Source organism: Motacilla alba, chromosome 2, assembly GCF_015832195.1.
Source record: "Motacilla alba alba isolate MOTALB_02 chromosome 2, Motacilla_alba_V1.0_pri, whole genome shotgun sequence".
NCBI lineage: Eukaryota > Metazoa > Chordata > Aves > Passeriformes > Motacillidae > Motacilla > Motacilla alba.
The window spans coordinates 37,341,702-37,368,325 of NC_052017.1; the positions used below are offsets into that span (position 1 = coordinate 37,341,702).

The 26,624-nt window shown below is 36.7% G+C and overlaps 1 protein-coding gene across 4 annotated transcripts in view; it reads right to left on the reverse strand.

The window, feature by feature from the left end:
- The window catches only part of ZNF385D (zinc finger protein 385D), a 415,154-nt gene that overhangs the window by 319,413 nt on the left and 69,117 nt on the right, over positions 1–26,624 (reverse strand). For all 4 annotated transcript variants that reach the window (XM_038127127.1, XM_038127126.1, XM_038127121.1 and 1 more), the window contains one exon: positions 10,936–11,214. In XM_038127127.1, coding sequence (XP_037983055.1) covers positions 10,936–11,209 — 274 coding nt within the window. In that variant the 5' untranslated portion in view covers positions 11,210–11,214. The remainder of the gene's footprint in view (positions 1–10,935; positions 11,215–26,624) is intronic.

Here is a 26,624-nt window from a genome sequence, read left to right on the forward strand (position 1 = left end):
TGTAAATAGAAAACTTATTTCCCCAAACATACAAAAATTAGTTTTCAATTAAGACTAATTTAATTTCATTATGAGATGTGATTGGTCAGAAAATAAAACTCCACACAAACCCAAAAAGTAAAAACAATAAACAAATTCAATATCAATTACTGGATAATTTCTCTAAGGAGCTGTTTGATCACTCCACTGTTTACATGACAGAGTCTACTCTTGAAATCCTCAATGATTTAGGTTAAAAGCTAATTTATTTGAAGAAAAAGAAAGTTTGAAAGGTTATTTATTTTGGCCTGCTATGAAGATCACATCTATATTAAAACATCATTGAACAAGATGGTATCTGATGTTCTTTCCTGCATCCTGCAGCATCTACTCTTCCCTCTGACACCACTAATAACAGAAATAAAGGTCTAAAAACAAGATCCATGTATGCTAGCAGCTTTGTTCCTAGATTTTCTCTTTTAGAGGACAAGAATTTTACTTTTATAATCTCTAACGAGACACACTGTAACATGGATCAACAGCAGTTCTGAGTATATGCTACAGGCAATTTGATGAAATAATAAAGGTACTAAAAAAGGCTTCAACAGCTTGTTTTACATCTCAGAGCATTTCACACAATACAGAATTTACTGTATTTGTTTTGTTTCTGCCAAATATCATCAGCACCCTGCCATTCTGAGTGGAATTTTCTTGGTTATTTTTTTCTTTTAAAACACACAGCTATGAAAAAAATCTAAGCCTTTGGCTATATGTATCCCGGTCTGGCGTGATGTAAATCAAGCAAATAGGCCTCTGAACCTTTAAAACTGAAGTTTCCCCAGTATTTTCTACAGAATCTTAGAAAAATTCAGGTGGAAAGGTATCTCTGGAATTTACTTAACCTTTTACCCAAAGCAGAAATAATTTCAATGTTAGATCTGGTTGAGTTCTAAAAGTCTCCAGAGGATAATTTTCACATCCTCTTTGGCCAACTTATTCCTGTGCTTACCCACTTTTACACTGAATGCCTGTATCCATATACCTAACCAGAACTTTCCTTGCTGCAATTTGTGATGCTCCCCTCTTGCCCTTTCAAATATATCCAACTTCTACCTAAAACCCCTCAAGGAAGTGAAGACTGCAAAAGGATCCTCCAGGAGCCCTACTCACGGGAAATAAAACCAGCCTCACAACCTCTCTTTGTGAGTCACATGCTCAGGTAACCTCACCATCCTGGTGATGCTCTTCCACAGCCACTGCCTTACCATGATGTTTCTCTTGCAGCACTGGGGGCCCAAAACTGGGCATGGTACTGTCCCCCAGTGTGTAGTTCATGAATCCTGTTCAACTTTTTGTCCACAAGGATACCCAAGTCTTTTTTTCATAAAGCTGCTGTAGCAAATGTAGGAGAAAATAGAGCTGAGTCAGAACTGTGGTGATGCAATCATTGAGTTTCATCAGTTTGATGACCAAATAAAAAATTAAATAAATAATTTGGGGGTTTTTTTTAACATGCCATAATAATAATTTAAAAATAAGGTACAAATCAAAACAATATCCTACAAAAAAACTCAGATATTATCAGAATACATAAGACTGTGGACCAAGGAAAAACAGAATTCTATTGTGCTTGCCAAGTGGAAAAAACCTCCATTCACAATGCAACTTGTCAAGGTTCAAATTTCTGTTGAGTTTGAGAACAGGAATGAAAGAGGAAGGAGGAAATTTTATTCACCTTTAAACAACACTGTTACTTCTTTTGGGATAAAATGAGAATTAATCAAAGGTAGGAATGGAGTACTCCTGGCCAAAAAGGGACAGATGAGTTGTTAAGTGTTCCCAAATGGGACAGGTTCAACAGAAGAAAACTCCATTTCTGAATAATATTTACAAAATTATTAACCAATTGGAATCAAAACACCAAAGAAAATAATTTTTACATTTCCAGTTTTCCTTTCACTATACTTTACTAGGTATGAAATTGCTTAATGCATGATCTTTCAATATTCTTCTTCATTAACTTTGTTCTTTCTTCTACAACATTTTAGAATTCAGCATGGAGACTCTGTCTAGATTTTGGTTCCAATTTAATAGTCATTTTGCTGTTAAAACCCATAAAAAAGAAATATTCAATATTGCTTTTATAACCAAAAAGTTTTTTATTTCAGTATAATATAATATTATACAGACTATATATAATATTATTATACATAATATCAATATAAAATAAAATTATATTTGATATAAAATTATACATCATCCTCACCAGGGAGGACTTGCATTTAAAAACATGCTATCCTGACAAAGTTTCTAGATGAGTATTTTAAAAATCTGAATTTTTATTACAGAGCAAAGTATTACTTAACAGCAATACTAACAAAGTATTACCAAACATTAAGTGAGCTGCTTTGCTTATAATTAGTGTATCTTTCCAGCTCTCTAATTTCATATTAATGGAAAAACTGGGGGGAAACCTTGATTATGTCTATATAGATATAATGCTGTCTGCATGGGGATTCCAGCCAGGCTAACCTATAAGCACCAATGTGAGAAACAAAGGAAAGACATACAGATTACCTCGCTCCCACAGCAGCAGAACTGTAAATTAGAATTAGCGCTTCCTCAATGATTTGTACTGAGCCACCATAGCTATCATTAATTAATTTCCTGAACAGAGAGAAGAACTTGCCTCCTTTTCTTGAAATCAACAGGTTTTGGAGTTAATTTCACTGGCACTGGTCTTAAATCTCCAACCTTGAGATATATTTCCCCCACTGAGAAATGTGTCAGAGGATAAGAAGTTAACTGAAGATGTCAGTGGCATGGATATCAGGAAGACCGTGAATTTTGAATCAGAGGGGGAAAAAAAGACATGAATAAGTATAAGTCAGCAGTAGTGAAATTTATCTCAGATTTTATATTTGCTATTTTTTTCCTTCTACTTAGATATTATACATACTCATATTCTGTATGAATTCTGTGATATCCTAAAAAAATTAAAAATTAATGACACTTGAGACATACAAAATTATTCATTGAAGAGTACAGACCTATATTTGAAGTAAGAAAACAACTGAATATGGGAAAAGCTAGCTCTTAGGAAATTAATACCAGGAAACGTTGATAAACTTTGTGTGTTGTCATGACGCGTAGAAGATCTGTTGCCTACCACATGCCGGTGCAGGGGAAAAAAAATCCCACCATATTTAAAGAGGACAAGTTACTGAGAAGGTCTGGATGGAAGCCATGGTCATCATAATCTATATTGGACCTAGTGATATAAGCAGAACTAAATGGAGAGCCTGCAAAACAGGTTTCAACAGTTTGTTATCTGTATGTACAAGATCAAATGCCAGCGTCCTCAGAAATGAGAATGGTGCCACACTCAGGGAGAAGGAAAGAATGGCAGACCAACGCCTCAGAGTATCTGAGTTTTATCCAGCTAATTAAGCATTCATTATCAATATTCCTGCTAGAGTTAACACATGAAGATATCACTTGCCTAAAACAGTATTATCTTTTAAGTGGAGAGAAAAACTGGTTCAGATAAGTAGATTATATGGCAGGTCCTAGCCTCAAAAAAACCCCAACAAACAGGGAAAAAAGTAATTAGAAAGAGGCTATGTTGATACTAAGTTCAAAAAGAAGGACGTCCCATTTTTTTCAAGTACATTTCAAACACAAATTTGAGGACATAAGGGGTAGTTATTTTTCAATATGATAGAAAGAGTTGCACACTTCGCAAGGAGCAACATAAAGGCCTGAAAACATCAGGTTATAAATGTCTAAAAAGGACAAGTAAACTGCAACAGAACAATATTTGGAATATGCAGAGAAGTGAGTATGGAAGAATAAATGTAGCAAGCAGGCACACAGGGGATGAAGATTTTCACCCTCTAACCTGCACATAACAGCAGTGTTTGTGTGCTGTTGAGGACACCTCTAAGTACTCCATCCTTCATGTCCTCACATAGTTCTCTAAAACCGTCTCCAGGTGTGCAAAAAGGCAGCAAAGAAGGACCCACTTCTAAACTCGTTTCAGCTGCCACTGTTGAATTTCTCTTGGACGAACATCCATGTCCTTTGGATGAAGACAATTTACTAAGCATCTTGCTTCAAGTTGGCAAAAAGGAGGGCACTCTATACAGCAGGGGCTATTAAAAGAGAATCCGTGCAGTTTTACACTCAGGTAGAAAACTGAATTCTTTGTAACTTTTTGAATCTGCAGTTAGAGGCTCATTTAGACCTTGGACAGATGTACTTTGTGGTTGAGATTCTCCACACTTCTTAAACAGTTTTATTGATAACAAGCTGCTGCAGCACATTTTATTCATTCATCACTTAAGACACTCAAAAAGCAAGGAATTGCCTAGCTGAGACCAGAACTATGCTTCAAAAAAAAAAAAAAAGCACATCCTTAAGTGCACTTGATGAACAATTAGAAACTTCAAAAATACACTAAGTATATTTAGGCATAAATTTCTACTTATCTCCCAACTTCTGGAAAATTATCCATGATTACAAATCACATTTATACAAGCCTCGATACATTATTTTAAAATTCTGTTGTGCTATTCACTGGATCAATTGCCAGATATGCCATACAAAAAATTATTTAACTACTATGGATTTTTTTCCTCAAATCCAAAAATCTTTTTGAGAATTTTTAGAATATATTTTATCTATGTTATTGAACATGCATGCTGTTATTGAACTTATTCCAGGTGCACTCAATAAACTTTCCACACAGCCTTCCCACAACTTGTTACCTTGCCTGTGACTGATCTGTATTAAAATTTAGCAATGTCCATTTCCATTTATTTATAATAGCAGACAGCTAACTACAGCAAGTCCACATGGATATTTGCAGACATGTAAAGAGTTTGTCCACATTTACCATCCTTTTTGTATACTCACAGAACTAAGTAGATCCTATGATGCTTATTAGAGGAAATATCAACACCATGCATGAGGCTAGTGTGAGATGGCTCTTAAGATTCACATTGTGGTAAAACTTTGTGGTGAACTATGATGTCCTATAAGGTGATATTTCATTTCTGAATAAAATAAAAAATAAAAGTGCAACTAAAAGTGCTGGTTTAAAAGTATTGCTTGCAAAAAAGTACTCTTGAAAGCGGAAACTGTTAATAGTTCACTAACTGAAATAGGAATATGATGAAAACAGACAAGTGCTTTGAAATAAAGAGGAAGATTTACATTTGGAACCAATGGAAGTGACAAGACACTGCCCTTAGCCAGTCCTACTTGTCCAGAAATCTTCAGTTTTGACATTTGAGAGATAATAAAAATACCCAGAAGGAACCTGCTGTGATGCTTTACAAGATACTGGCATGTATGATCCACAAACTAGAAGCTTAAAACCAGAGGAAAATACATATTGGATTTTCTGTTAACTGGTCACGAAGCTCTGCATCAGAATAGGACATAAAAAAAAAAAAAAAAAAAAAAGTTTACTAGATATGTGACTTCCAGGGACATCTCAAGCTGACCTGACAATTCTTACTTGCCAAAAAATTAATGGAAAAATCACCTATTCTGAAGGAAAATGTACTTTGCCTGAAGACTTTCTCTTTTTTCCCATGTCCCATCTAATCATATTCCTCTGAAAGGAGGGCTAACACAATGAAAAGAGAAGATGACATCACTTCCCTGAAAGCTCTAACTTGATGGTTTACCCCCTAAAAGTAAGAATGTGTCTACCCCAAAGCTATCAGCTTTCATGATCACAAAACATGATAGCAGAGGTGTAAAATGCAACAGCAACATGGAGACAGAAAATAAACAGCAACACAAAAGTGCAAGGACGGAGGCTCTGCAAGCAGTTTGGATAAATCACCTGGATTTTCAACATGCAGATTAGTAAAAAGCAAGGATTTAGATGCAAAAGAAAACTTGTAAAGGTTCAACATTTTCTCTGACCAGTGTGCAAAAGACGTAGATTTGTGTCGATTTAAGGAAACCGCCATCTCCAGAGTTGTTGGAAACCACATTCAGCTACTGAATGAGGTTGAAAAAGAATAAAATGTGGGAAATAAATATTCCTTTTTAGAGCATATTTCATAGTACTCATTACCATAAAAATCAAATCGTTATTCATTCTAAAGTAATATTAAGTGTTGAATTAAGGGATTTGTTTTTTGAAATTAGCAAGGGGGAAAAATATACTCAATTCTGATCCTTTTTGTTCCTTTTTTCCATGTACTCAATTTCCTTGTTGACTCCACAATAAAATTTTGCTTTAATTAAATTTTGGTGAAAAAAGAGTAGGAGTTGTATTTCTTTTAAAAGATAGTAAATAAAACATAAAAGATAGTAAATAAAACATACTAAATTGGATAGACTTTGGTCTGGGTTATGAGTTTAGAGAGCTAGATAAATAAACCACCACCAAATGCTTCACAGCCTTTCATGTTTCAAAAGAATAATGGTTGAGACATCAGTTTTTTTCTATTAATTTTGTGACTTTGCTCACCTCCTTCATTATTTTCCCACTTGTTCTCTAATGTATTGTAAAAAGTATTGCAGAGGAAAGCACTTTTAGGTTTTGTCCTAACCATGCCTCATTCACTCACGATGATTCAGCTACACAAAAGAATGCACAGAAGAAATTCTGGTTTACTTAAAATTTTAGAAACATCAGCTTCATCACTGGTGCTGCTACACATTTGCATCCACAGGTTTTTTTTTTCCATTCTGTCAGTGAGTTTTGTGAGTTTTGCTCCTGCTGTGTCGGAATCCAGAACATCCCTCTGGGTGTCCTGGATGGTCAGAGCTGCTAGCAGGGGGCTCTGAGACCCTGGCATGCAGCCAAAGACACACGTGGGGTTTTGATCTTAGCCCATGGAGCAAGTTACTAACTCTGTATGAGGAATTACAAGCCACACACACAAGTTTAGATAGCATAGTAGAGATAATCACGAAGTGAAAGGAAGGATTTCTGAGTGCTGTACAGGGGGGTTTTAAGCCTTGTACAGAGGGGTCCAGGTTTTGTACATGGGGGTAAGGAGTTCTAAGATGGAGGGATTTGGGTGTGCCCTGTCCTCTTTCTTTCTCCTTCCTAGCCTCCATGTCTTTGGTGATGTTGGCACTCACAGATTGGTCTAGAGTAGAAAGTCACCATTCAATATAGATAGTAGGCATTGGGGAAAAGGTATAAACATGTAGTACGTAATATATGATATAAAAGATAGCATCAGCCCCCTGGGAGGGCAGTGTGCCTTTGTCTGAGCTGCTGAATGGGCCACAGCAGTTCAGGAGAAGAATCTTTTAGATAACTAACAATAAACTACCTTGAGAACAGACAACAGAAGACTACTGAGTCTTTCTTTAAAGGCACAGGTTGGAGGAGAAACTTTTCCATCTTTTGGGGTCACCACAATCCGGGATGTGAAACCCCACACTGCTGGTTAGAATAAACAATTTCCCACACAAGGTCTCCTCTTCCCACAGTGTCCAGGCAGGTTTTATGAGAAGCGGTGCAAAGTCAGCAGACCAGATAGGAACTGCATCTTGCACTCCTTTTAATCCCAAAACATACTCAAAATCTCCACTGACTTTCTTGTCACCTTTCCACTGCATGCATGAGAGTAGAAAAGCAAAAAATTCACCAGTAAGAAGAATATTTTCTAGGGTGTAATGAGCAAAGTGTGAGAAGTCTTTTCAAGAGACATTTAAGGAAATTATTAGGAGGAAGGTACACAGAAAATTGTGTTGATCCCGAGCACGTTTCTGTAACAGAAGTGCTGATGTCTCACTATATCCTGTGAAGTCATCACAAACCACTGTACCGAGTAATGACACAGGAAACATTGGGTTCACATCCCTTTTGTGGCTGCACAGTGTGCTGTTCTGAGGTTGCTCTGCCCCAGGAAGGAACCACGGGGGTATCGTACAGTAAAGATGCCAAACAGACACATAAGTAACTAACAAAACTTCTCAGAGTATATCTGGTTATTCAAATACAGTACAGATACCAACAGAGCAGCAAAGAAACACTGCTTTTAACCCCACAATTCACATTATTTACTGATTATAGATTTGCAGATATTAACAGACTTTGTGCATAAGTAACTTACCTGATGAAATTAGGCAGAGATACTCAAGTAAAGTAAATGTTCTGTAATTCACATCAAACAGACAAAAGCTACTTCACACAGCTGGAAGTTGATGACTGTAGCACGACAACTCTAATTACACAGGCAAATGCTAATACAGCTGAACCCTACCTCTGTTCAGCAGTCCATTGCAAATTACTTTGGAACAAGACATGGGCTTTGGTTTCACATGAATCAATCCTCCCTCTCTATTATCCCCTCGTGATACAGAACACACAATCCTGCTTCATGGGAATCATTTGGAGATGAAACAAAATGAGCAGTCACAACTCAAATATTTTTCCCAACTTTTCCATGTATGTTAGTTCCAAGCAAGCACCCAGGAGTGCAAAGGCACATGCAACAGAGTAGAGTTTGTGAAACACTGTGTTTAGAAATTAAGTTTCCTTGTGCATAGTACAGATACTTCAATCGTATGTTGAGACATAATGAGTAACTATAACGACAAAACCTTAGAAGACAATGCATAAAACAGAACATTTACATACTTTTAATTTACAGCAGAATTTAGTCTCTATAATTACTATGTCATTAATGTGACAATCGACTTCCACATAAGAAATACCATTCTCTTAAATAAAGTATCCTTCTGACATACATTGAGAAAACAATGTGCATGTGTAACAGTTAGATGAATGACCTTCAAAAAGCGCCATTTGAATGTACATGATAAATTGCAATGTTCAAGTCATAATTTGTTTAGTCATGGTCACATGTCACTTGGGCTTGCTGGGGTCTCATCAACAAAACAATCATTTGTCAGAAAAATACAGCCCATATTTCAGAAATACAAGTTATGACAAAACCTATAATGGTAAATGGACTCTCATGGTCTGATTTATGCTCATCTCAGAAAAGGCATCTCAAAGTGCAGGGAGGATGGTTACTCAAATATTCAATTCTAACTTCTAGCAAGAAATATTTTATACTGGTCTCTCTAATAATAATAATAATAATAATAATAATAATAATAATAATAATAATAATAATAATAATAATAATAATAATAATCTATAACACTCAGTTGAAGAGAACTGAACTTGGTGACATGTGAAAATCCCTTCCTTATACTCTATCCTACATTATTTTCTCATTGGAGCTACTACTTCTGACGATATTCAAAGATCTGCCAGATTTGGAAATCCTTTAGTTTCACATAAACTCCCAAAATAATTGCACCTTGAAACAAAGAGCTAGATAGTCAATCAGCTATTTTCTGACTACAGATTGATGCAGATACACATAACATAGAATACTCTTAAGGAGGAAGTAAGAAATATGCTGCTATACTGCTAGTTTTAGCCTCTCCAGAATATAAATGTTGAACCATGATTGAAGCTCTTTGATACTAATTTCAGCATTGCTTAATTGCTAATTCTTTCATTATCATGGATTAAAGTGGAAAAATGAACTGCAGAAAAAAAATCTTTCTATCATTAGCAAAACTGTTGTGCTAATAATAAAAACAAGAATTCCTTAACCAAAGATAGCAATAAATTAGACTGTGTTTATTTGGTTTAATAGAGAATGCATTTGTGGATAACCACATTGCACCTTTAATCAGTTAGGAAATCAATCTTTCTTTATACATTTCCACAGCTCCTACTAATGGTAGTAGCATTTTTTCCTAAGCCTGAACTCTGAAGATTGTCAAATGCTGCAGTCACACTGGCCATTTAAATTTAATTGCATTGTTGAATGTTATGGGGGTGTTATTTGTTTTATTGTTGTGCTTTACAAAAATGAGCAACACCTCATACACAAAAAAGCACTCTCATCCATCATAGGCAAAATATCAATGTTATTCCCCACTCTTAGTGTGGGAACAAAGCAGAGACTATTAAAATAATAACATGAAGTTCTATCTAAGGACTGTTGTTTTACATATCCTTCTGCAGGTGGGGCAGGAAGCAACTCAAGGCATAAAATAGTAAGCAACATGTGTGATATGGAGAAAGAAAGTCTGAAAGTCCTAAGTAAAACATATTAAGAAATCATATTAAGACACTTATTTCTCTGACATGGTACACAGAAATAGATGGAACAATGCAGTACAACCCTATACATGATACAGCAAAGTTGAGTACTGCATGTTATTAAGTTGAGTAAATTGCAACATGGTAATTTGTTTTTTCTTATCAGGGACCATCATTTGCCTCTATTATCTATTAGTACAAAAAGCCACAAATATGTTTTTCTTTGGGGATCACAATTCACTCTGATGATTGAAGAGTATTTCACCTACTACAAAATGCTTTGCCCAAAGCTGTCAATGAAATCAATTAAAGTCACAATGAGTTTTGTTCCATCTCTCTTTCACTTCAGCCATGATCATTAAACAAACTTATGCCTAGCCATGAGTTGAACCCAGAATAAGCAAGCTAAAGTTAAAAAGAGTTTGGGAATGTATTTCTGTGTAATGTACTTATTTCAATTTATTTCACAACCTTACATTCATTAAAAGCAAGCCACCCCTAACAAGAATAACCTTTCTAGTAGACTGTGAAATATGGAATATCACTGATTATGCTGAAAACCATTAAAATGTAAATGAAAGAGAAAGAATCTGAATCAACATCATTATGTAAACTAAATATGAACTGAAAACTCTTGTAATAACACAGATGGTATATGTTAAGCTATTTGCCAGATGCTAGGGATGACCTCCAGCACTCTGAAGTCACCAAAAGCCTTTGCTTTAACTTCAAAGTATTTGTTGTCTGAATAAAACAAAGTTTATATTCCTATATATCAACATAGTGCACATTGCTGCAATTCTCAGATCAAAACACGGCAAACATCTATATATTATAATGCTTACCATTATCACTTTTCAGATTTCCATTGCTGAGCTGTTTCAACCTCTTCTGATGGGATTTGCCGTTGTAGTGGATTTGTGCCTGAGCAGCAGAGTTCAGCTGAATGTTACAGACATTACACAAAGTGAAATTGGTGTGTTTCTTTTCTCTCTCCTTCTTTTCTTCAGTGCCATCAGGTGCTAATTCTTTCTCACCTTCCCGGTCTGGGAGAGATGTGAAATCTGAATTGTATGACGGGTTATCAACTGGTAAATCAGGGCTCCAGGGCTTCTTCATATTTTCTGAGAAGAAAAAAAACACATGAGAGAAAACTGATGAGAACATAAAATAATACAGAAAAGATAGCAACATCTACAAGCCACTAAAAGGCAGAAAATAATTTTTTGCACTTTATATTTTGACATTTTATTTCCACTCATATATTTTGCTTTCTGTTCAACTTTTTCAGTTCTTCTGTGTGTCTTCAGTTTTTCTTCTTGACTAACTTCACAGTCAAATGAAGCCCAAAGTTGAGCTACCACCAGATGTGGATGTGGCACCTCCTGTGATAACTAATCTAAGAAAGGGTAAAAACACTGCAGGAGATGAGAAAAAAATGTGAGATAAAACAACGCTTCAGTCAATGGGAAAAGAGGGGGAGATAGTATAATTAATAGAAGAACCTCCATCCCCTTATATATTAGTTCTATAAGCTTAAATGTACAGACCTCACCCTTGAGTTTATTAAATATTTAGCCACCCCAGTTATCCTCTCCCCACTTCCTCTGGTTGCTTTCAAGCCCAAGTCTCATAACTTCATCACTTTCTCATGTAAAGTAGTTCAAAGACAAACAAACATGCTATTAGTTTCTTATTTTAACCACCCAGGATTATAATTGAAGAATAGTTAGCTTAGATTCAGCTAATACCAGACAGCAACAACTACAGAAATGAGAAGATTATCCCATCTGCAGAACTTCAAGTGAAACCAATGTAACTGTGAGCTTCCGTGATTGAAAGTGAACAGAAATGGCACAGGTAAAGAAATGCTCTGAGCACTGCAAACCTAATTTACTATTCAAGGAATGCAAAATGTTATATCAACTTAGCATTTTGATGAGACCTTTATATACCATATGAATCTTTAAAGCGCTTGTTCACCCAGACTTAGTGAATAAATGAAGGTCTAGACAAAGAATCTAATCTATACTTTGAGTGACAAAAATACCGCAGCCTTAAATACAATGACACTATTTGGTCTCTAATTGACAAATCAATCAACCTAGAGACAAAAAAAAGATTCTTGCAGCTACACAAGAAAATAGGTCTTTAATGCCAGATCCAGAAGAGTTTCAGTGTCTAAAACAAGCCCCCAGATTTGGGTCTGATTACAACAAAATGCTGCAAATCATTCTTCAGATAGCTTCAAATGACTTAAATTCCATCAGCTTAACTTTTTTGACAGATCTCCCAAGGATTTAAAGACAATTTATGCCTTGAAATCACAAAGACGAATTTATCGAAAGGAGCAAATCTAAAGTCCATCAATATCCAAATCAGTTTCAATCTCAGTTTTCAGAACTGCTTGATATCTAACTAGCATTGTGGTCTATGCTAACTAAACCCCCTTTCATTTAAGAAAGTACAGACTCAAGTCTGAGAGGACCTCTGCACCTGCTGTAGATTTAAACCTCACTTAACTAGATCTGTCAGTATTATTTCAGCTTCTGTGTACAGTCAGCTCTTATCTAGGATTGTAGCTGTTGAAAGCAAGAGATGAGAAAGCAGGCTAAACAATTCATTCCAAAGCAAAAGACATTGCAAACTGTAGAAGCTTAGCAGAAAACCTGACATTTTTCAACAGCAGACCTCTAGCATATTTCTCCTAATGGAAGGAGAAGGTTTCTCCTGAAGAAGAAGCATAAATCTATTAACATCTCAGCTCTTCTGGAGTTTGCTGGAGATACTGTTTGCTCCAAAGATTCATATGTCTAATATATATTAAAATTCTATCACAATAGAACTAGTTTTACCAAATTGGTCTACATGCCAGTAACAGTTCAGTAATCCCATTTTATATACATGTTGTACATGAATATATATATATATATATATACACTTATATATATATATATAATCTATTGCACTGAAAGCATTCCCCACTAGAGAGCAGTGTGAATTTAAAATTACAAGAACAATATATCTCAAGACCTATAGTGCTAGCCATATAGGCATAAGATTACTATTAAAAAAACCAGATTTTTCAACCAAGATGTACAACTTTGTAAGCAAATATAATCTAGTAAATTAAACATTGTATGCTATGTGTATGCATGTCTCATTCCCTTTCAAACATTTACACACATGGGCTGGCAGCCTAATAAATGCATTAGCATGTTATTACGCCCTTCTAATATTCCAGTCAAAACAGTCTAATCCATTAAAGTCTTATTTTTGGCATATAGAATCTGTCTTGCATTACAATCTCATTCCAGAAAACAAAATTACAAAATTCACACCCAATAAAAAATAAAATAATAAGGGCAAAATAAAATAATAAGGGAAATTCTACCTTGGAAATAAGTGATTTGTACATCTACCATGTGCTTTCCTTAGAAAAGCACGTGACATCATTAGAGCTGCAATACATTTCTGTGTATGTCCATGTCACTCTCAAATCTGGAGGAAGGGCATCATTTATAACTAGAGTTTAGGTAATAACTAGGAAAACAAAAGTTTCAGAAATGTATATTACACTACAGTACATCATCATTTTCTTTACAGATACACAGTGATTTCTGAATATATAATGGCACTGCTAAAGGACTAAAGGAGCATACTACAAACCTTTACACCTGTAAAGCCAAGATTACATGGCAGTACTCAAAATGACCCACAGTTAAGAAAAAATTGAAAATGTGAAGAAAATATTTTTTTTTAAAATGGAAACACTTTTTGATTAAAACATTGACTCATTCTTGTTCAATATTTCTTAAGAAACAAGTAAATAAAGATAGCAAGTGATGAAGAAGAGGGAGATAATTGAGTACAATTTGCTGACATAGTTTTAGAATATAATTTACCATTCCAGATAGTATTTGTAAAGAAACAGGAAAAATAAATCAATTTCTTAAAATCTTATACAGATCCACCAGTATTTAAACCAACATACATGCAGTCTAGCTCATAAAAGAAACAGGCCTTCAGCTCATGCATGCATCATTATATACTTCCATTTCTTGGAATAAAAATGTTTAGGCAGAAATTTTGATTGGCAAGGCAAAGAATGCTTAGTTCATCCTATTGGAAAATAACATGGAATATGGTTTAAAAAACTTAACTTTAAAAGCAATTTTTAACTTTTCTAAGTCTTATTGCCTTGATAACATGTGGATAAGTTTTAAATGAAAACTGTCTTTAACTGCCATCATATTATAGAGTTCATGTCAATTGTACTAGTTACATATCTTTTAAAATCATCAGTTTTGCAGAGAACTATTTTTCCCTCATAAAAGAAAGCTAGCTTATCAATTTTAGGGGCCCTAATGAAGGCTGCAGAGCACTAGAAATGAGTGAACTAGGCAACCAAGATCCCAAAAATTTCATGCCAATTTAAATAGCACTCTGGATAAATGCTTACATTTATTCACCCTGGGGCTCTGAACTCAATTTTGGCTCAATGATGAATACCAGTAAAATGAACTTTGCACAACATTATAGCTTTGTGAAGTAGAAAATGTCCCATTTGGAAAACCAGCACAACTACAATTTGTGGTGTTTGCTGCCTTAGATAACATAGCTACTTCCTGGGGACTTCTCTTCTAAATATGCTTGAAAGTAGGGTGTTAGAAATTGCATCCTTCCCTGAAACAATCCCTGCCTTCTTAGCTGCAAGCCAATGGCATACTTTGTATTCAAGAAAATTGAAAGGAAATATTACTCGTTTGTACTACAATTGTTCTCTTTCCAGATCATCTTATCAGCATAGAACTGTATCAATCACTGTGACTTTGGTTTTGTGTACATAATACTTAAACATGTTGGGTACATTCAAGAGGCCAACAGAGTACAGGAATCACAGAGACCACTGTGTATCTAAGTCTGTCATATTTAATGCAGACCTCCTGCCATTGATCTACAACCCAGTTCAGCCTGGAGAAGAGAAGGCTTCAGGTAGAGAAACCTTCCAGTACCTGAAGGGTCTTACAAGAAGGCTGAAGAGGGACTTTTCACAGGGGCCCGTAGTGATAGAACAAGGGGGAAAGGCCTCAGGGTGAAGGAGGATGTGTTTCAATTAAGTATTAGTGGAAAAAAATACCTCATTTTAAGTGTGGTGAGGAACTGGAACAGGTTACCCGGAGGAGTGGACTCTCCACCCCTGGATAGGTTCAAGTCCATGTTGGATGGAGCGTTGCATAATTTGTCCAAGGACAGCTGCCTTCCTATGGCAGGATAGCTGGAAATAGGTGATCCCTTAACATCCCTTTAACAACCCAAACCATCCTATGATTCTATACATCTTAAAGCATAACTCATTGTCTACTTCCCAACAAGTTGCTACAATAAATACATTCCTGTAATAGCTGAAGGATAGAAAAGATGCATTAAGGACAAAGTCCACTAAATACAATATTCAGGGATTTCTAATATTTCTTTTCAAAACTGAAAGACATTCAAGTAGCAATCATCAAAGATGCAGATGTTTGCATCTCAGTACTCATTCCCAGACTCTATTCCTAGACATTTTAAATTTCACCAAGAAGCCCTATCAAGAGTCATCTCACTATGAAGCAGACTAAAGCATAAAATCAGGTATTTTGTGGTCAGAAAAACATACTCCATATGCAGATGTCTATGCTGTAGATCTCAAATTAGATGGGATGAATTTTGCTCTGCCTGTGATAATGTCTCTCCAAACATCAAAAGGACTGAACTCCCACAGGTAATAATAATAATACTCATTTTCTGAGATATCAACCGATAACAAAAAATATTGAGAGATACCATCTGCTTTCAAGAAACTGTTGTTAATGCAATGTTTAAAAAATAAAAGAAAAAAAAGAGGAAAAAAAAAAAAAAGAGAGAGATTGATCACTTATCACTATCTTCACCTTGTCAGTTTTCACATATTTGGGGGATGTTCCTGGCATGCTACATTCCCTGGTAATAAATGGAATCTTCTCATCTTTTCAAACTTGATAAATTCGTTGTTCTACCTTTCAGGTGGTAAGACATCACCAGCTGACATAAGTCACTGTAGCACAGTGACTTTTGCATCAAGCTTTTAAGAATCTTCTTCACACTGTGTGTGAAACTATGTGCCAGGACCCTTCCTAAAACTGGTATCTCCAAGCTGAAGTTTTCCTATTTATGTTATGCTCCTTGAAGCTCCCTGCTGCATTGGGTACTTGTCATGCCTTTATCAAAAAGCCCATGAGTGCTAACTTGCCTTTGCAACCTTTAATTGAGCTCACTGAATAAAATGCTAGCTCTTGAAATGTATTCCTGGGAGAAGCCTAAAATGATCATACTGCCATCTATTTTAAACATGGATGGTGGGGGCAGGGTAGCCTGGGGGAAGGATCAGGAATACAAAAATAAAATATCCTTGGCTTCTTCCACCCCCCATTATCACTGGCTGATCCCAACACTGCAGCTTTCCGGTTTTGGTCGTGGCTGCACCTGCTCCTGGTTTAGAGCCCAGAGGGATTTAGGTCATGAACGGCCTATTCGGCACATCACGGCTGTGGCAGAACAAACACACAGCAAAAAGGACTAAGCAGCAAAGCGGTGAAGGGTCACTCAGGGTGAAAGCACTGCATCTGTGGAACACAGATCCCTCCCAAATGACCTCAGTAACCTTCAGGATATGCTGCAGGACTCAACTGTTTTCTCTGGATGGATGGATGGATGGATGGATGGATGGATGAATGAATGCCATTTCAGTGGAATGGCTACTGTGGAATGGGAATCTACGGGGTTCTGAAATGCTTTTTAGAAACCAATCAATTTTTCAGGGTCTCCTTCTTTCTGAGCCTTTCTGATTAAATTTAAATACCAAATAGCACATAATACAATAAAATTTGATGTGAAAATCTCAAAAATATATGCATTAAGTAATTTTACACTGTTAGAAGGCTTTCCTACTATGACTTTTAGTAGCAAGAATAATCACTTGCTTCTAGAAATTGAGGAAGATTTTGCTAGGTCATACACCCAAGAGCTAAATTAATAGCCAGCGATAAAACTGTGGATAAAACCCGGTATCTCTTCTTGCTGTGTGCCTAATACAGCTCAGATCAAATCACATTTAAAGTCTATGTTTACCAAATTTTCTCTTTAAAAATTCCACACAAAATAGAGTAAAAGAGGCATGCTAGTGGGGGTGGGGGGGGGGGCAAGAAAATTCTGGGAGGGAAACATCTTATTTTCTTGTTTATTGTTTCACTGCATCCTACCAGATCCAACCAGTCTGATCACTGCTGCTAGCTGCTACACCACTTCAATCATCCATGGGAATAATAAGAAGATCATAATCATCATCATCTCAGGCGTTATTGTGAAGTCTAACAGGAAAATAATCTCTAAAGCAAAAACTGCATCAAGCAAAAGAAATAAAGGTAGGTTTTCGACATGTGTTTTTTGCTGAGGGGGAATGAGGTAAAATGAGATTGACATTATTTGGGGTTGGGGGCTTTATAATTTCATGTCTCTGTCCTAGGATTCCTCCCAAGAAATGCTTCTCTGCAAACTGAACCCTACAAGAATAGATACTTATCTGTTTGAAACAGGCTCATTGTATATTTGTATACCTTCAGCAACAGCACAGAAAATAAAAGCCTGGGCTTTTGTTTTGCTTTTCTGGGAGAGCACTTAAATCTTTCAAGAAAGGCTGCATTTCAATACTGCAGCAAATGAACAAACCCCAGCCCATCTCCCATCACAGCCACATGCACCAAGAGATCCTAAAGGAACTTACAGATGGACTAAACAGAAAAAGTTCATCGTTCCTTGGTTCAGCAGCTCCCTCGTGCCAGAAGCAACTAACAGACATCTCATAGTCTCAAAATATACTGCAGTCAGTTTTTTAATTGAGTTCTATAAAAAGAGCTAAGCACTAATCAACACCATATGTTATTCAATTAGCTAGTAATACATATCTATTTCTCAAGCCTGTGGTAACATAATGGAGCATTTTGTGTGGTTTGGAACTATTTAAAGGACAAGTAATTAATTTGCAAACATCAGCTTCTAAAATCTGAGAAGCACTACTGTGATGACTTACAAGCCATGAAAATTCCCTCGTTTGCTTTCTATTCAATCTGTTTTCAGAAACAGTCCTTGTGAAAACAAAGATTTCTGCATAAAATAGGGCCAGAAAAAGACACAGGTTCAGCTATGTGTGTGTTACCCAGGCCCAGAGGGATGCTCCTCCCATGCAGGTAAAATGAGCAGCTCAGCTCATGTTTCCTCACTTCCCTTTCCACCAGCAGGATATCTTGGTACAGACCTTGTACCTGAGGCAGTAATTAGTATGACAAATGGCAGAGCTAGCAAAGTTGTGCAGGCTCTGCCTACCAAGAAAATTTGTTGCTGTCAAACAACCTGAAGTGCATTATTTTATTCCATATTCTTGATTTTCACATATGAAATTGTGCTCACAGCCTCAAAACTCAAAACTCCTGTCAGAGGTAGTCAGAGTTGTCAAAGCTCAAAAAAAGGGGAAAGAAACATCCAGCTGCAATTCCAGATGCCTCTGCTGGAGAAATCCATGGATTTAGCAATATTTCTGAGAAGGTAGGCAGTCAGAACAAGTGGGAAGGGAAGGGAAGGGAAGGGAAGGGAAGGGAAGGGAAGGGAAGGGAAGGGAAGGGAAGGGAAGGGAAGGGAAGGGAAGGGAAGGGAAGGGAAGGGAAGGGAAGGGAAGGGAAGGGAAGGGAAGGGAAGGGAAGGGAAGGGAAGGGAAGGGAAGGGAAGGGAAGGGAAGGGAAGGGAAGGGAAGGGAAGGGAAAAAATAGAATAGGGAACTATAATAATAGAATCTTTTAGTTTTATACAGATCTTTAAGATCTTCAAGTCCAGCTGTTACCCAGCACTGCCAAGTCCACCACTAAACCATGTTCCCAAGAGCCACATCCACGTCTGTTAAATATCCCAGGAATGGCAACTCCATCAGTTTCCTAGGCAGCGCGTGTAACTGCTTGATAATCCTTTAGTTGAAGAAATTTTTCAAAATATCCAGTCTAAACCTCTGCTAATACAATTTGAGGACATCTCCTGTCACTTGTTACCTGGGAGAAGAGACCAACCCCCACCCGTCCATACCCTCCTGTCAGCTATCTGCAGAGAACGATAGGGTCCTGAGCCTCCTTTTCTCCATACTAAAAAGTCCCAGCTCCCTCAGCTGCTCCTCATCAGATTTGTGATCCAGACCCTTCACCAGCTTTATTGCCATTCTCTGGAGACATTCCAGCAGCCTAATGTCCCTCTTGTAGGGAGGAGCCCAAAACTGAACACAGGATTTGAGGTGTTGCCTCACCAGTGCCCAGTACAGGGGGACAATCACTGCCCTGGTCCTGCTGGCCGCACTATTGCTGATACAAGAATATTACTTTTGATTTCATAGATAAAAATCACTTTTTACAGACTCTCTGGATCAACTCCCATACGTGAAACCAGCCTACAACCTGTCATCCAGATATCCTTTAAGTGCCATTTTCCACCTCAAATATCTTTAGTTTTCCCAGTACCTAAATATCTAATCAAAACTTTATCTCAGCAGAAAGCAAGAACATGAACAGCTGTTTGGGCATAACAAGCCCATTTTTGCAGATGAGAAAGTTCCATTTTTAACACTCCAATACAATCACTACCACTGTATCCAAGTAAGCAATTTTTAAAATTAAGTTTCAGTTAGTGTTTGTGACAAGTTTGCTGATAAGTTATCTCTTTGGATACACAAGCACCTTTTTCTTCCTTTTGTGATTAAGTATTTCAGAAATAAGTACTTTGGCAATATGCTGATGAAAATACATCTACAAAATGAAAGAGGAAGAGAATTAAAAAGGCAAGCCACATGAATAAGCTCTGTGGGAATTCTGTTTAAAAAAATAAACAACCACTCTTTTCCACAAAGAAACCCAAACTTTGCAGAATAAGCAATAATAATTTTTAGAAAGACAGTTCAACCTCTAAAATCTTTGTTATGCACAAAAAAATGCAGCCATTAGACATTAAATGAAATAAAATAAAATCGCAATAAATGTAGTAAGAGTGAGGAAGAGATATCTCTTGCTACAAGCAAGAGATAACCAAAAATAAGATTTGTTTTCAGTTTAAAAGAAATGCCAGAAATATGTGAGGTTTTCCTTTTTTTTTTAATCTAAGAAATTTTAGAAATTATTCTTTGTTGCATTTGAAAGATAATTTCCAAATATTTTCAGAGTTTTAGGGTTTGAATTTTCAAACCTTCTAAGGTCCTAGTAAATAGCAATATTTACCACATACAAAAACATCCAAAAGACAATCTCCCCCTCCATTTTGTTATAATTTTGTTTTAGGGAATTGCCGTGTGGATATTTTTAAACAAAAGACCTTGAAAACACAGGAACCATAGAAGACCAAAACAGAATAGTTTTAGTGCTTCAATCAGTTTAGAAGGTATTTCTAAATCAAAAAAAAATTTCTACTTTTGCCTTTCTCTAAATGCATTTCTAAAAACACCTCTGTTAAAAAAAAAAACAAAAAAAAAATTTGAGGAAAAGGTCTTATGGTTGAATCGTATCATTTATACTTTCACAGCAGGAATCTATTTTTTTCAGATTATCCGCTCATTATAAAACATTCAGATAGCTCTGGCAACATTTACAAGTATACGGATTCTTTTTTTTATTATGTTATTGCTTCATTACACCCACTGGGCCATTTAGTTTTGAATTTAATGGAGACCAGATCATTTTCCAAGCAATGCAAACACATCAAGGTGAAAGTCTGTCGTGTTTGGAAAGGTTAGCAGATGTTTCTGCAAGTGCTTGTGAAAGTTATTGTTGTTTATCTTACTCTCAAACCTCTGGACTGCATTTTCTTTAAATTTTGCATTCGCCCCTGCATTCATGGTAATATGAACATAATTTCTGCTAGTTTACAGAAAGTGGTTTTTTGGGTAGCTGTTACAATTTTAGCTGGAAGTAAAAACATATTGTGTGGAACTTAAAAAGCATATTCTCTATCATGGCTTGACAGACAATCCCTTTGCTATGGTCTCCAAGGCTGATATAATGTTTCTGCTTGTCAACTGTACATTTATCCGAATCTCTTCATCAGCACTAGGGATCTAAAAATAATGTCTAGAAAATCAGACTACGCTGGACATGTATTGGTAAAAAAATCTGAAAGACAAATTGTGGGACCTGGACCTATTTATGTTTCCTTGGGATGACACAGTGTCCCAGAGCAGCAGCTAAAATCTTTTGTTACAGTCACACAAGGCCAATGCAGAGCTTCGCTTTTGCCACTGGGGACTTATTTTAACACAAGGACTATCCGTCTGTGTCACATTTCTAATAACCTTTTCATCACAGTACCCAGATGTAATCCATTTATAGAAATGCTTATGCATCAAAAATAAAAATGTGCAAAAGGAATCTAATTACTGAATACAGAAAGTGGGATGATTTATTTTTTATTTGGGATAAATTCAGGTGATTCACTATTAGTGAATGTAAATATATTTTCAAGGCGTGACTGCTATAATCCCACAGGGTGAGTGTGTGTGCCAGTGCACGTTCAGGAAAATGCATCATAAAATATCAGGACCTACGAGGACGTCCTGGGCAATGAGATATTTATTGCACTAGCTTTTCCCTTGCATTACTTTCCCACGAGTGTAATTCACTCCTCTGCTGAATTGTGTGGAAAATGAAGGCAGGGCATATTAGGGAGAATTCACTTATATTTTTATAAGGCGAATAGCTTTTAAGCTAAGTATGAGAGGAGGGTTTGAAATTATTTCTCTAAGTGTTTATTGATGGCAGATCTCTGAAATACATTACCTAATTGGAATTTGGACACAAACAGTTCTACAATAAAAGTATGGAAATGCAGGAAAACATGGACGCACTAGAGAACGCAAGCCCATACCTCCCCTCCAAAGCAGGAACTGCTGCTCCACTTTGCTTCTAAAAGTCAACCCCTGTTTGAAATTACTGATTGCATAGCATAGTCCAGGAGTATCTTCCAAAACTTAAATCCTATCAGAGAGGCCTAGGAGCTTACTGAACACGTTAATCAACGACAGTGCCTTACTAACATTAAAATAAAATTTTAAAAAACTTCTAAAATAGGAAATATTTTCCCAGTTTTGCAGATATCTGTGTATTTTTATACATCTTTTCCATGCAAAGTTGTTTTGGACCACCACTTTCACAATTCCACCACCATGTTAGTTTTTTATTGGGGTTTATATAGCATGCACTGCTAATAATTAAAAATCAATGGTTCTTTCTGAAACATCCTCCCATGATTGGATGTAAGTCTGAAAAAGAATCATGGAAAGCATGGGAATGACACCAAACACACACAGAGAAGGTAAAACAGCTGATGAGTTTCAGCTTTCTCTGGGAGACCTTGACAGCAGCACTTCTCTGCAGCAAGCGCTCACAGCACAGACCCAGAGCCATTGCTTTTCAGAAGCCTGAGCACTTTGCTCAGCCACTGTGATCTGCAAAAACGACTGCTGCTGAGTGAGGGAAATCTTTCTAGCTCTGCTGGCCATCTGCAGCATCTCTCTCAACCTGTCGGGTAGGCTGAAAATGCTGAAAAGCCCTGAGAAGTCATGCGTGGTAGAATTCAAAGCCCTGAAAGACCTATGAAGTTTCTCCCTTCAGGCATGCTGATTCAGATGAAGCAGCTTATAAACTATATTATACATAGAAGAAGTTTATAAAAATCCCTGGGATTTGCTCAGCTACTTAGTTTTTAAGAATGATGACTCAGCTTTGCATTAAAATGTTCATTTGCAGTAAAAGTAATTTAAGACTATTGATAAAATACATGTGAAATTTTCAAGATTAACTCATTTTGAAAAATAATTCCATGGCAAAAGGTTAGAGTACTTGACAAAATATTAAACTGCCTGATATTTCAAGGGTTTTTCCCCCAAAATTACCTTCTCCAACTCACCTCATAGTCTAAAACACTGCAGGTCACTGGACACGTACATAACTTTGATCGAAAGGAACTTTTTTAAGAAGTTAGAGAAAAGTTAAATACAATGGTAGTAGGGACCTTTAGCTATTCACAGAGTTTTACAACATGGTCCTCATTCCACTAAAAACTCAGACACCTAACTGGATCAGTTTTCCTCAAATGGCAAGACGTGTATATATATTTATATATATATATACTACACAGATGCAAGTCAGGCTGACAGCCACTGAACTCCGTGGCGTAACACTGGCATAAAAACAGTGCAAGAAAAGCAGAATCAGATCCTTGTTTTCCTTTTAACTGAAGGAAATTCATAGCAATTTCAGCATTTCAGCAGTCACCATAATTTCTGCTGTTCTTGCTACATATTATAGAAGCTGTCACTTTTTATATTTATAGTATCTTTTACAGCCTGGGTTAAAGAACATTTAAAGCACTTTCAATGTTTTATATACCTGTACTCTAGAAGAATAGAAATGAGATTCCTTTATTAATTTAGACCCAGACTACCAGACTATTCACACTAGCAGTCTCGGTGAATTTTAATAGGATTACCTTCATGAGTAGGAATTTCTAAGACAAAAATCAGAAAAGGGTAACCTTTAATGATTAAAAAGTACAAAGATTACAATAGTTAAAACTTCCTTTTTGAATGAACGACTCACAAAGCTACAATTCATTAAACTAATAGTCAATGTATATGTGACCAATCAGAGAAGCTCTATAAGGTAATAACACCCAAACAACATCAAATTACTACTTCAATCTAAACCTATGTATGGTTTCTTCCCTGAGAAGTTTCTTTGACAGAAGAAAAACTATTGAATTATGGGCAACCAAGTTAAAAAACTTAATCTCCCAATACACATTCATTTACTTTGGCCTCATGTTAACGGCAATCCCTTTGAAACCCTTGTCATATTTTCATTTTGTTTGTCACAGAGGCATATGAAGAGAGAGCACTGCATGTAAGCAAAGCCATCAAAACCACAGCCTAAAACCAAATAACTGAACAAGTGACCTTCCCCTAAGCCACTGCACACAAGAGACTACTCCATCCTATCCCTCATTTCCCTAGTTTAGACAAAATCCTCATTATTTTACTTAACACTATTTAAATCGAGCCAAATAATGCCATTTGTAATCAGCTTTAGCTGTCAGGAAGAAAATGGGAATGGCTTACCTTGCAGCATAGCAGTGTTATCCATTTCAGCATGCCTTGCTCCTACAGCAAACACATCTGGAACCAACACACACTCACTGTCATCAACTGCTCTTCAAAAATCACTCACTTATTGATCACTACACTTATTCCTCTTCATTGCCTGAACTACATTCCACATTATCGATTTTTTTGCTGCTTCAGCAAATTCTGAAACTATCATCACAAGGAGAATTCATACACAAACCAAAGCAGTGATCATCTATACTGGATACTTCTTACACCAAGCATTTCTGCAGGGGTCTTCATTTATTGAAGAATTAATCAAACAAAGTGATAACGGTTTTTCAAATTTCCTTGCACAAACTTAGATGTTAATGAGAAAGACAAGCAACAGCCTCTGAGCCCTACAGCCCAAGCAACTCTAAGTCACTACATTTCAAAGTTTGTTCTGTACTAAAGTGTCGGGCTCATGATTGCCACATGTAGGTGTGTGAATGTCGTGTGCCAGGCACATGATTGGCATGTGAATGACATGTGCCAGGCACATGCCTGATACATGTTTGCCATGTGATTGCCACGTGCTGGGCACCTGAATGCCATGTGATGGTTACCTTGTGCGTGCTTGATTACAGGCAAGTATCACAGCCAGTACCACAATCACCCACTAACAGGTGTTACGGTAGCAAACAAAGCAACTACCACTCTTCCTGCTGTCACCATTTGAATCATCAAGAGACATACCAGAAGCTGAATGAGAGACTCCTCTAAGGGGAAGCTAACAAGTGTCCCAGTGAAGAAATATTAAATGAAAGTGGGTAGCCAACACCCAAGATATGAGTAAGTTTCACAGTGGCACAATATTTTCTCACAGCTGTGAGAAGATAGCACAGGATTTTCTTCTCCTAAGAGAGCATTTTTTCAACAGTGGGATTAGCTGACAAATGATGCCCCAAGAGCCTTTTATTCTGCCTGCAGGAGCCTTCTGCTCACCACAGAGATAAAAACCAGCAACCTTGACAAAATGTACAATCAAACATGGGAAATTCTGGCATAAAGCAACATAGAAAAACCAAGCTATTCCAACCCTGAGCTTTCCTCTCACACTGACTTTGCAGATTTCATCCTTCAGATATGAACTTTTGGGCTCCATTAATTTGCAGGAGTAATGAAAGAAGCAGACAACCTGAAGAAAGACATTTGCTAATATTACCTATTTCCACTAACAGTCACATTTCTGAGCATGTATGCAAGAGGCTTCTGTTTTCACAATATGGAACAAGAACCCACACTACCAGTAGTTCATCAGTGAAGAAAAGAAAGAAAAAAATTTTAAAAGAGGGAGATATAGAGATAATAGAGTGAGATAGATAAGTATATACATATTTGTAATGAAACTAAAGGAAATCCATTTTGATATGGTAGATGTTCGCTTGGTAAGGGCTCTGGTGTCCATTTTAATAACAGTAACTGAGTACATTGTTGGACATTGAGAACTTTAAATGACATTGCAGGATTATGCCAAGGAACAAACAGAAAGGACAGCATCACAAGACTGACCTTCAGGAAACTCATGAAGTCAAAACTCATATTTTCCTGATAGTCTTGTGGTCTGTCTCCTTGCCGATCCTCATTTTCATTCTGACTTCTTCTCTCTAAGCAGCTCTCCATTAATATTGACCACAACATGCAGTCCACATTTTTAACTGAAGTAATGCCCTTAGCTATGCAACACACCAAACATTAGTATCTCATATTTGTTTTCACACTCACTTTCACATTTGCTCCTCACTCTACTTTGACATCATTTCCACTAGGATGATTTGTTTGTCCCAGCTCAGTGCTGCTAATCACTCACATAAATTTCCCCATAAAGTACTGCAAAGACAGCTTTGATCCTGGAGAACTTACTTCATGCTTCCTCACAGTTCCGCTTTTGGAGGTGACCATTTAAATTAAGCTGAAGAGCAGTCCTGTCCCATCATGCTTCCAATTACTCCAACAGCCTCAACTGCTTCCATACTGTGAGATACAGTCCCCCTTTCTCAAGCACATTCATTACACAGAACCTCTTCATCACAAAGAAGGTTCCTTCTTTAAAGATGAACAGTCTTATTAGGACTTATATATTCATAACCTTAAATTTTGTATCAGCACCAGAGGCACAAAAAAAGCAGCAGCAAAAGAATATTCAGCTAAAATTACATTACTATGAAGCCCAAAGACCTTTTATTGCCATTGCAAAAGGTATTATTTTCCTAAAATACACTGAAGGAAATGTGCATCATATAAAAAAATAAAATGGGTCAGAAAGACTCCCTACAGAGACACAAAAGAAACCAA